At 41.8% G+C, this 12,271-nt stretch overlaps 1 protein-coding gene across 2 annotated transcripts; it reads left to right on the forward strand.

The window, feature by feature from the left end:
- The first annotated feature begins 2,592 nt into the window (after positions 1-2,592).
- MBL2 (mannose binding lectin 2) lies at positions 2,593-8,558 on the forward strand. 2 transcript variants are annotated; one of them, XM_037066924.1, is made up of 6 exons: positions 2,593-2,686; positions 4,544-4,636; positions 5,262-5,454; positions 5,848-5,964; positions 7,246-7,314; positions 8,096-8,558. In XM_037066924.1, the coding sequence occupies exons 3-6, from the start codon at positions 5,271-5,273 to the stop codon at positions 8,470-8,472; spliced, it is 747 nt and encodes a 248-aa protein (XP_036922819.1). In that variant the 5' UTR covers positions 2,593-2,686; positions 4,544-4,636; positions 5,262-5,270; the 3' UTR covers positions 8,473-8,558. The 2 variants fall into 2 exon arrangements, with proteins under 2 accessions (XP_036922819.1, XP_036922820.1); XM_037066925.1 differs by having other exon boundaries at positions 5,309-5,454.
- The last annotated feature ends 3,713 nt before the right edge of the window (positions 8,559-12,271 follow it).

Below are 12,271 nucleotides of genomic sequence, written 5' to 3' on the forward strand. Positions count from 1 at the left end.
ATTCTGGGAAGGATGGGAAGGGCCTTACAAGTTCCAGAACAAATGTACGTAGTGGCCTGATCTCTGAGGTAGAGGGCAGAGTGGGTGGGTGATCAGGAGCCGATGCAAGTGGAGAGGGGTATCTCCTGATGGGAAAGGCCTGCAGGAGACTCTGAGAGCAGAAGGGGCTTGGAGCTGGGGAGCACCCGGAGCACTGGCTCGCCCCTTCTCAGCCCAGTTCCAGGAAATGTCAGGTCTGCAGGGCAGCTTCTTGACCTCCGGACTCAGTATTCAATAGGAACAAACACTGTCATCAAAGCCAGGCCTGGCAATGTGACCTGCATCCAGCGACCTTATTTCACCTCCTGCCACTTTGGAATAGGAGGTGAAAGGTTAGGCTGCTAAAGGGTAGGGAAGAGAGATGAACACGTTGTCCACAGACATTCTAGGCACTGGATCCCCTGGTCTCTGTCATTGGCTTCAAGGATGTGGTTCTACCCTCCTGGACATTTTTCAGATACAGGGGATGGGGCAGCAGGAAGTAAGGAAGCCAGGCCCTCTACAAGCCAAGGACAGTTCATTGGAAGGGAGCTAGAAGGGACTCTCATCCATCCGCATTCCTTCTATGGTCGGGAGGGCTCTATGCCGCGCCCACCATGTGGCCCTGTGGCTTCTGTGTGACACTTCCATGATCGACTCCCTCACCAGCCCAGGCTCACACGACATTTTATGACAGCTCTACTAGAAATGTTATTTAGAATTCACTTCACTGTGCTTCATAAAGTTATTGTTCCATTCCATCTAGATCGTGTCTCTTGACTGCCGTCACGTGGTTCAAGCCCTTCACCCACAAGACACTCATTATCCTCATTATCCGTGCTGCAATTGGTGTCTGGCCTTCGTTTCCTATCTCGGTTAAATGGTACCTAAATACTCAAGTCAGAGACTTGTGAGTGCACAAAAATCCGTTCTTTGGTTTACCATTTTACACCCAACCAATTCCCAAGTTCCCTCAAATGGACCTTGTGCATGTTCTCCAACGTATCCGCCTTCTTGACCCGCTACCATCATCCTAATTCTGGCCACCATCACCTGCTGCTTAGGTGACAGTAAGTACCTCTCCGCAGGTCTGATTTTTTTTCCATACCTGTTCCCCTCCAATCCTTCTCCACACTGTGGTCAGAACAAGCTGTGAAAATTCAAATCTGACCATGTCTCCTCTGTTGAAATTCCTCCAGTGATCCTTTAGAAGAGACCCAAAGTCATAAAAGTTGTAATCCTATTGTCCATCTGCTCACGCCTCGTCTCTCTCCACCTGGATCTCACACTGTACACCCAGTCAGGCTGGATAGTATTATCATTGGGACCTAGCCTCCTCTGTCTCCCTTTTAAGCCAGTGCACAGACTATTCACAGTGTGAGATTTGAACAAAGTTCTTAAGGAAGAAAGAATAGTCTTTGGAACCTCTGCAACCTCAAGAGTTCTTTTGGAAAATTAAAAAAAAAATGCATTTCACACATAAGTGGAAAAAAATAGTAAAGAAAGTTCTCAGGTATCCTTCATCCATTATCCACCAACGATAGAATCAGAGATACCACAGAATAAGTATCAAAACCAGGAAATTGACCCTGGAACAATACAACAATAAGATACAGATCTTATTTGGGTTTAACCATTATTGACTTGCATTCTTTTTTTTTTCTTGGTGTGTAGTTCTATGAATTTTTTCACAATTGTGGATTTGTGCAATGACCACAATTAAGATACAGATCTATTCCACACCCCAGTGAAGGTTGCCCATGCTATACATTTAGGGTTACATCTTCCCCATAGCCCCGATTCTCACCATCTACCTGTTCTCTGTTATAATTTTGTCATTTCAAGAATACTATATAAAAACATACAACTTGTTAATTTTTGAGGTTGTATTTGTTTTACTCAATCTAATGCCTTTGAGATTCATTCCAGCTATTTTACAAATCAATAGTCTGGTTTTTTTCTGTGAGTTTTCTACAAACTATATACCCATTCACTTGTTGAAAGACAATTGGGTTAGTATTGGCTCTTAAAAATAAAGCTTCCATAATGTGTTATTTAAATATGATGGAATATTATTCAGTCTTAAAGGAAGAAAATTCTTATATATGCTACAACATGGATGAACTCCGAAGACATTTTACTGAGAAAAATAAGCCGGGCACAAAAAGATGAATATGAGATTCCACTACCATAAGGTACCCAGAGTAGTCAACTCCATAGAGACAAAAAGCAGAACAGTAGTAACCAGGGATGAGGGGTGAGGGTAGAGACTGGAAACCAGTGTTCAACGAGCACAGAGATTCAGCTAAGGATGATGAAAATTCTGGAGATGATGGGTAGTAGAGGCTGCACGACAATGTAAATGTACTTAATGCTGCTGAATTGTACACCTAATACTGGTCAAAATGGAAAATATTATGTATATTTTGCCACAATAAAAAATGAATGGCAATTTGAAGGAAGATTTGTGCTGTATTAAAGCACCTGGCTGCTGAGCACTGTGCCAACAAGAGTTGTTTATTAATCTGAGGTTGAAGGTCAGGCCGGCCTATTTAAGTTCACAAGGCTGATTGGGCCCTGAAGTTTCAGAGTCCAGCCTCCTTCCCCACCCTGAGGCACATGCCAGAGCCTCTGGCTGGAGGGTCAGCTTCACTATCGTCACATCCCCGTAAGTTCTTACTGGTGGATGCTTCTAGGGTCCTGGATTTGTCTAGGAACTTGACTTGCCCTTGGAGGCCTAGAGGAGGCTTTCTGAAAGGTGGTGGTGGGGAGATGGCTGACAGGAGCTCTGCAGGGGTGTCTCTTGCTCTGCTCATGCTGGGGCACCTGTGACTTTCCTGGGTTTACCTGACCGTTTGCAAAGGAGACCACCTCCATTTTCAAAGACAGCCACAAAGAATTAGAAAGATAGCCACAGAACTGGGCTACTGAGATTTCTTGAGAAATGAGAGTTTGAAAAAGAACTTTGAAGGACATATGAAATGCTAAGATTGAGAAGTGGGAAGGGATGTTAAGAAAGGTGGTAATCACGAGTATTTTTCTTTTCTATAAAGTATTTTTATTGATTATGCTATTACAGTTTTCTCAATTGTTCCCCCTTTCTCCCCACTCTGCCCTGATCCCCCAACCCTCCAGCATTCACCCTACCCCTTAGTTCATGTTCATGGGTTGTACATATAAGTTCTTTGAGTTCTCTGTTTCCTATACCATTTTTATCTTTCCCCATCTATTGTATGCCTACTAATTATGTTTCTTCTTCCCTGTACCTTTCCCCTCCTGTTCCTCCCTTCCCCCTCCCCACTGAAATCCCTCCATGCGATGTCCATTTCCCTGATTCTGTTCCTGTTCTAGTTGTTTGCTTAGTTTTTATTTTCATTGTTTGTCTTTTATTTTAGAATCATTTGTTGATAGTTGTGAGTTTGTTGTCATTTTATTGTTCACATTTTTTATCTTCTTTTTCTTAGATAAGCCCCTTTAACAGTTCACATATTAAGGGCTTGGTGATGATGAGCTCCTTGAACTTGACCTTATCTGGGAAGCACTTTATCTGCCCTTCCATTCTAAATGATAGCTTTGCTGGATAGAGCAATCTTGGATGTAGGTCCTTTTGCCTTTCATGACTTGGAATACTTCTTTCCAGCCCATTCTTGCCTGCAAGGTTTCTTTTGAGAAATCAGCTGATAGCTTTATGGGAACTCATTTGTAGGTAACTATCTCCTTTTCTCTTGCTGCTTTTAAGGTTCTCTCCTTATCTTTACTCTTGGGTAACTTAATAATGATGTGCCTTGGTGTATTCCTCTTTGGGTTCGACTTCTTTGGGACTCTCTGGGCTTTCTCAACTTCCTAGAAGTCTACTTCCTTCACCAGATTGGGGAAGTTTTTCTTCATTATTTGTTCAAATAAGTTTTCAATTTCTTGCTGTTGTTATTCTCCTTCTAGCACCCCTATAATTCAGATATTGGAGCCTTTCAGGTTGTCCCAGAGTTCGTAAGTCTCTCTTCACTTTTTTGAATTCTTGTTTCTTCCTTCTGTTCCAGTTGGATGTTTATTTTCCCTTTTTGTTCCAAATCATTGCTTTGAGTCCTGGTTTTCTTCTTGTCCCTGTTGGTTCCCTGAATATTTTGCTTTATTTCATTTTGGGTATCTTTCATTTGTTTTTTCATTTTTCAACCAAGCTCCATCAGTTCTGTGTGCATTTTGATTACTAGGGATTTAAATTCTCTATCAGATAGGTTGGCAATCTCCTTGTTGCTTAGCTCTCTTTCTGAAGTTTTGGTCTGTTCTTTCATTTGGGCCATAGTTCTTTGTCTTGCACACCAATCTAGTTTTTCTGGTTGATTTTTTCTTTAACACCTTGGTTGTTGGAGTTCCATGCAGTTTGATTCTGGCACTTCTGGTTGTTTATTGATTTTAGATTGGTTGTTATCTTCCTTTTGGTTGTATGAGGAAGCGAAGTGTTTCTACCTATGCCTCCATCTTGGCCACAACCCCACCCACTCTAATCACCAGTATTTTTGACTCACAGAACACAGGAAATTTCTGCCAGGAACTGGAGAGGGAACTGGCACCCTTCCAGGGAGAAGGTAGTGAAAATTTTCTAGAGAAAGCTCAACCCTTGGTAAGTCTCTCTTGCAGTGGTAGATAACACTTCCAGAGGAAGCAAACCCAAGTTGATTCTGGGCTGGGTTAGTGACTAGTTGTGATTCTGCCCCTTTTGGATCCCCAGTGCACAGCTTAGTGCCTGCCATTGACTCAGTGCTGGTTAACTGGCCCTGAAGGACAATCTTCTGTCCAGATGTGAGGATGGGATGCAGGTGGCAGATGGGCCCAAAGGGGAGAAGGGGGGATGAGGGAGCTCCTACAAATTCCTGGGTCTCCACTTCCACTTCCTAAGCCAACAGGCATGAGTGTGCTGGCAATGTAGGCCCATTTGCTTTCATAAATGACATGGGAAGCATGCTCACAGCATTCTAGTGGTAATGCTAGAAGCCTGAGGCACCTGTGACCTCCTCCCTAGAGACCCCACTGCATATCGTGCCTACCTGTGTTAAAGTACTAATTGCACTATATCAAAAGGAAGATTTAGTTTCTGAAACTCCCAGTCTGGAGGCAGGAATAGGTGGGTCATCCATCTCTGCATCACCTCTGCACAGTCCGGGTTAGAGGACAGGAAATGTTTTATAAACACATGTTGATTAACTGAGCAAAATGAGATCATCTTCCTTGACTTTCCACACACCAGGGTGAGGACCATGTCTCTGTTTCCATCGTTATCTCTTCTTCTCCTGAGTGTGGTGACATCATCTTGCTCAGAGACAGAACCCTTGGAGAGCTCCCAGAATACCTGCCTTGTGAATACCTGCGGTTGTCCAGGCATGAACGGCTTCCCAGGCAAAGATGGGCGTGACGGCGCCAAGGGAGAAAAGGGAGAACCAGGTACAGCTGGCGCTCTTTTTCCTCTGTGACTCTTGACCTTCCAGACAAACTGCCTGGAGATGAAAGAGCACTGTCCTATTTATATAGGTTGCATTTCTCTCAACTACACATTATAATTCCAAACAGATACAGCTCTGACTCTCTGGCATCCCAGTCTTCCACACAGGAGCAGGCGACAGGTGGCTGTCCCAGCTGCTCAGGGAGTTGGTCCTGTGACAGGCCATCCCAAGGGATGTGGGAGGGTTTTCTTCTCTGGGTCAGTGGAAGTAGTGATTCAGAAAGTTGGCCCCGGATTAATGTCTCTTTTCTCCTGGAAGGGATTGGACATCAAACTCTTGGAGAAATAAAGCAAAAACATGGATACTAATGGACAGTTCGTTCATCTTCCAATAGGCCAAGGGCTCAAAGGCGTGCAGGGTCCTCCTGGAAAGTTGGGGCCTCCAGGAAACCCAGGGCCCCCTGGGTTACCAGGAAGAGTGGGCCAAAAAGGAGACCCTGGGAAATGTCCAGGTAAGAAGCTAACCTCAACTACTACGTTGAGGGCATCCAGTGTCCTGTGATTTTAGTTCCAGGTGGGAGATGCCCTTAATCCTGCTGCTTCACAGAAAGATGCCCAACTTTGCCCCAGCACCCTCAGCCCTGTCTAGGGGATTCCTACCAGTTCCTGAGTACAGACTTGCAGATCCTCCAGGCCCTCTTCCTCACCAGGCACCCCCAGAAAGAGCTGGGCCCTTGCTTTCCTCTAGTTGACACAATACAAGGCTGTGGTCCAAAAGGGAAAAAATAGACCACCTATGTGCTGGGTTTATCATGTGTTTTCACAACAGCAGAATATGCATAGTGTGTCCATTATCCTTCACTTCATGGAGAAAAAAAAGCCATTTATTTAAATCACAATTCTGTGAATCTGCCAAGTGATTTCCTTGCTGATCTCAGCTGGACCCACTCTTGTGTCTGTGGTCAGCTGATGACCAATGGTCTCACTTACATTTGGCTGTTGTTTACTTGTTGGCTGGAGTGATGAGGGTAATTGACCCACAGGTCTTTCATCCTCCAACAGACTAGCCCAGCTTGTTTGCATAGAATTCATTACAAAATTCCCAGTGTACATTATTGCTTCTGGCACATTCTATTGGTAAAACAAGTCACAAGGCCAGCCCAGATATGGGGAGTGGGGAAACAGACTCCCTTTCTTAACTAGAGAAGCTGCCCCATGCCGAGGCCACGTTTGCCATCTATTACACATGGCCTGCCTCCCGCCCTCCCTCTTGAATAGTGTGCAGCTCACCAATATCTCGGATTACTGATTAGTAGGACAAACTGGGAAAAACAAACACATAAAAAACAATAACAAAACCAAAACCTCCCTAAAGACAAAACCTAGCAATCTTTTTAGTCAAGATTCACCAGCACATAATAATTTCCCAAGAAATTTCTTTTTTTATTCATGATAGAGCTGTTGACTTGAAAAACAATTAGTGAGTGCCTGAGGTATGGAGTGCTGTCACAGCTAGGTCATTGGGGAGCACACGTGTGTTCGTGTGTGTGTGTGTGTGTGTGTGTGTGTGTGTGAAGTGCCTTTAAGTACATTTAACAGATGGTGAATGATGTTTTGGGCTGGATGGAAATAGTGACACTTTTCCTTCTTTTCTTCTTAATACTTTTGATTTCTCTCCAAAGAACAAATATCCATGTATAAGAATATTTTTTTTTAATTTTGAAAAAAGCATCCTACCCGCTTGTACTTGTGAAATCCCTCCGCAATGCTTTTTCACCGCTTTAATTTTCCAGTTTGTGAGAATGACGTGGCTGCTTCGGAAAGAGAAGCTCTGCGGTCAGAAATGAACCAGCTCAAAAAGTGTAAGCCCTCTCTCTCTTGCATTTCAGGCAGCTTGCAGTTTAGGAAGGTGGAAGGGAAATATTTATTAAAAACATATAATTTTCTAGTACCCAGATAAGTGTTTCTCATATTCTGATCTCATACGTTTGTTCCAACCTTTCAGTAGAAATAGAAGTTAAGAGGAATCAAATAACTTGCTGAAATGCAGAGCTAGCAGAGGTAGTTGATACACCGAAGTTAGTCTGCCTCCAGAGCCCGCGACCCTGTACTGCTGACGCTCAGTGTGTGTATGTGTCCCTGTAAACGGGGCCTGGGCCTCTTCTCCTTTGTTACGCCAGTGGTGAGACCAGACAGCAGGGCCTCTCCTGTTCCTTCTGTGCCCTCGGCCTCAGGCAAATATTCTTTGATGTTTTTCTTTATTCTCAAGTTACTATTGGGGTAAACTTCAGAATTACCAATTACATATGTTTTAGAACTCTTATCCAAAAAAACAAAGGCCTTTGTTCCAGTCTGTCCTCAGGTTAGGTTTGCCAGATTTCAAACATAAAAGAACAGGACACCTCATTAAATTTGAATTTCAGGTAAAGAACAAGTAATTTTTCTTTTTTTTAGAACAAGTATGTCCCCCAAATTGCCTGGGAGATACTCATAATAAAAAAATTCAGTGTTTATCTGAAATTCAAGTTTAACTGGACATGCTGTATTTCATGTAGCAATTCTCCTCTAGAAGCCTGTAGTCAGAAAAACGCCTTGGGCTGAGCTTAAAGACAAGCCTGTGTCACCCACATTTTCCCCCTTTAGTGCTGGCCTTCCTTCTGGGCAAACAAGTTGGAAAGAAGTTTTTCTTCACCAACGGCGCAAAGATGACCTTTGAAGAAGTGAAGGCCCTGTGCACTCAGTTCCAGGGCTCGGTGGCCACCCCCAGGAATGATGAAGAGAACAAGGCCATCCTGGACATCGCCAAAGAAGAGGCCTTCCTGGGCATCACGGATGTAAAGACTGAAGGTCATTTTGTGGATTTGACAGGACAGAGCATTACCTACCAAAACTGGAATGATGGTGAGCCCAACGATACTGCCTCTGGGGAAGACTGTGTGATGAATCTGACAAAAAACGGCAAGTGGAATGACATCGGCTGCTCGGCCTCCCTTTTGGCCGTCTGTGAGGTCTCTTTCTAAGGAAGCGTGTCCCTCAGGCCCTCCTGGCCTCAACCTCATCTCAGGCCCACGTTTGCTTTCAAAATACATCTATGCCAATCTTGCCATATCCAGCCTTGATTTGCCCCTTTGTGGGGAATCAGAAAAAATGAGAAGAATGGGCTGAGGGCAGGATGTGGAGGTGAGAGGTGAGAAGAAAGTGGCAGGGCTACAGTGGGAGTTTCTTATTCAGACCCAGTTGCTAATAATAATCACTAACAACAACAATAAAATGATAGCAGTGGTGGTAAGTAGTAGGAATACAAGTGCTGACAACATATTTTTTATGTTTCTTAGGACTCAGATCCTATATTATGCCTTGTATACTAATAATCTATATTATTCATATAATCTATGTAATATTAGTATAATTTATATAATATGATTTTTAATTATGCGACACACGTTTGTCCAGTGGTGTTAGCTTGCTAAGGTATTGTATGAAAATAAAGTGTGTTTATTTTTCCACTTACCATCGACCCCAGTGTCCTATTGAGCCCTCCTTTCTCCCTGGGTAGAGAGCTCCACCAATTCCACCCCCAGCCTAATTCCGTGGCTTTGCACTGGTCTCAGGTATGAAGAGGATCTATCCTGTTGCTTTCTTTCTGAAATATATCATATTTTCTTTTAAATGAGCTACTAGTCTATGTAAAGAATGTAAATCTCAAGTGAACTAATAAACAAATTCTTTTAAGTACCTTCTGGGTCCAGATGCAGGACATTTCTAGCATCCTAGAAGCCCCTCCATAACTCTTCTGGTTGATATTCACAAGGGAAAAATCTGCTCTGACCTCTATTACAATATATTAATTTTGTCAACTTACAAACTTTACATAGATGAAATCATACATACATACATACATGCATACTGTATTGGGCTCTGGTTTTTTATTCAAAATTAAGCCTGTGAAGTTCATTCATGTCGTTACATTGTAGTGACAGGCTTTTCATTTTCATTGCCATGTAGGGTTCCACTATATGAATATACCTTGGTTCTATTTTTAATGAACTCTTGGTCTGCTTCCAAATTTGACCATTAAGTAAAAACTCGTGAAAATGTCTGTATGCGTCTTCTGGTGGACACAGGCACTAATTTCTCCAGGTTATCCACCCAGGAGTAGAACCGGTGGGTTGTGGGGTAAGCATGCGTTCAGCTTCAGTAGAAGCTGCCAGAGTTCCGAAGCGACCAGAAGGCTTTACACTCCCACCAGCCATGTGTGTCAGCCGTAGTTGCTCTGACTACTTGTGAGGAGTTGGTATTTTCAGTTCTTTTAGTGTTGGCCATCCCTGTGGGTATCAAGTGATATTTCACAGTGGCTTTACCCTCTGTTTCCATGGCATGTAATATGTTGAAGACTTTTTGATCAGCGTTTGGCTACTTGGATATCTTCTTTTGTCAAGTCTTTTTGTAATTTGATTAAAATAAGTAGCCAGTAACTTTCTTTTTCATATAGATTTAAAAAAAGATTTCATTTATTTTTAGAAAGGGAAAGGGAGTAAGAGAGAGGGAAACATCCCTGTGTGGTTGCCTTTTGAGCACTCCCTATTGGAGACCTGGCCCACAACACAGGCATGTACCCTCACTCAGAATCGAACTGGCAACCCTTTGATTCAAAGGCTGGTGCTCCATCCACTGAGCCACACCAGCCAGGGCAACCGTTATTTTCCTTATTGATTTGTAACAGTTATTTTTATATTTTGAATATAAGTTCTTTTTGCTTATACGTTCCACTAATAGTTTTCAAGTTTATGACTTGCTCCCAGTATTGACTTTTGATGAACAGAGTTCTTAATTTTATCAAACTCCAAAGTATCAGTATGTTCCTTCAAGTTTAGTACTTTTTATATTCTGTTTATAAAATCTTTGCCTAGTGCAAAATCATAAAGATAATCTTATATTTTAATAGCTTATTGCTAAACCTTCTATTTATCCCTTTTATAACTCTACGTGATAAAGTAATATTACTGTTGAAAAGACAATTTTTCTTTCACACCCATTGAATTAGAATAGTACCTTTTTATAAATTGTGTATGTTGCACACTTTATAGAAAGCCTATTTCTGGGCTTTCTATACTATTCTATTTGTTTAGTTGTTGATGTGTGTGCCAAATACTACATTATCTCAGTTACTGTGCTATTAAAATAGGAACCTATATGTGCTAGTGTATGTCTTCCAGCTTTGTTCTTCTTCAAGATTGCTTTGGCTTTCTTTAATTATTTGCATTTCCATATAAATTTTAGAACAAACTTGTCAATTCCCACAAAAACCTGATCAGTTTCTATTGGGAATGCATTGATTCTTTTTATCAACTTATACAGAATTCATAACTAATTTGAGTGTCCAATCAATGATCACAATATAATTCTTCTTTTAACTAGGATATCTTTAATTTCTTTTGTGTTTGAAGTTTTTAGTTTGGAGGTCTTACATATCTTGTTTTGGTGGTTTTAAAAATAAGATGATTTCCTGGCTGGTGTAGCTCCGTGGATTGAGCACGGGCCTGTGAACCAGACGATCGTGGTTCGATTCCCAGTCAGGGCACTGGGTTGCAGGCCAGTTCCCCGCAGGGGATGCACGAGAAGCAACCATACATTGATGTTTCTCTTCCTCTCTCCTTCCTTTCCCCTCTAAAAATAAATAAATAAAATATTTTTTTAAAAAATAAGATGATTTTAATAATTTTTGTTTTCTACTGTTTGTAATTATTTCTACAGAAGTATAATTAATTTTTGTATATGATATTATTATCAGTAACCTCAATACATTCATTTCTTAATTCTAAAAATTTATAAATTCTCCCAGATGTTCTATATACACAGTAATGTGATCTGAAATTGTGGAGCTACTTTTTCCTTTCAAATTGTTTTTTTTCTTGTTTTATTACACTAGTTATCAACCTTAATGCAGTATTGAACAGAGCCAGTAAGCATCCTTACCTGGTTCATTAAGATGACTTCATTTTATTTGAGCTATTAAGACAATCTTCATCTTATTAAAAGTTTCGAATTCTTATTTAACTCAACTCTCTTCTCTTCCCACCTACCCCTTTGTGCTGTAGGGGCTTTTACATGAGTGTAGAGTCTTCCTCTCTATCACCCTATGCATGCTTTCTTTTTTTTAAAAAAATTTTATTTAATTATTGTTCAAGTACAGTTTTCTGTCTTATAGTCCCAGCCCTGCCCCCCCAGTGCTCCCCACCTCCCTCCCATTTCCACCCCCTATTTTAGTTTTTGTCCATGTGTCCTTTATACTTGTTCCTGGGAATCCTTCCCCTTTTCCCCTGTGATTCTCTCCCCTCTCCTCTCTGGTCCCTGTCAGCCTGTTCCGTATTTGAGTGTCTTTGGTCATATTTTGCTTGCTTGTTTGTTTTGTTGTTTAGATTCCTGTTAAAGGTGAGATCATATGGTATTTGTCTTTCACTGCCTGGCTTATTTCACTCAGCATAATGCTTTCCAGTTCCATCCATGATGTTGCAAAGGGTAGGAGCTCCTTCTTTCTTTCTGCTGCATAGAATTCCATTGTGTAAATGTACCATATCTTTGGTGTTGGGCTGAAAGGAGGGATGATGATTCTTAAAATAAATAGTTGTGCTGGCTGCCTGTTATTTCTCTGTTTTTACCCCCACTGACCTTGCTCCTTGTCAGTGGATCCCCTATGGATGGATGGAGTCTCGAACTAACTTGCTGAAGATGAGATCAATTCCGATTCCCCTTCGCATAGCTGTCCCCTGTCAGAATGTCCCACACCTGAAAGCTGCTCTACATGGTCTTAAGGAACAC

This window comes from Sturnira hondurensis, unplaced genomic scaffold (genome assembly GCF_014824575.4).
Source record: "Sturnira hondurensis isolate 20B ecotype Veracruz unplaced genomic scaffold, ASM1482457v3 Scaffold0016684, whole genome shotgun sequence".
NCBI lineage: Eukaryota > Metazoa > Chordata > Mammalia > Chiroptera > Phyllostomidae > Sturnira > Sturnira hondurensis.

Excerpts from the sequence above, each read along its gene's own strand:
- MBL2 (XM_037066924.1), top strand. The coding sequence starts at position 5,271 with ATGTCTCTGTTTCCATCGTTATCTCTTCTTCTCCTGAGTGTGGTGACA. Across the intron at positions 5,965-7,245 it reads AGACCCTGGGAAATGTCCAG|TTTGTGAGAATGACGTGGCT; the intron begins GTAAGAAGCTAA and ends TTAATTTTCCAG. Across the intron at positions 7,315-8,095 it reads AATGAACCAGCTCAAAAAGT|TGCTGGCCTTCCTTCTGGGC; the intron begins GTAAGCCCTCTC and ends TTCCCCCTTTAG.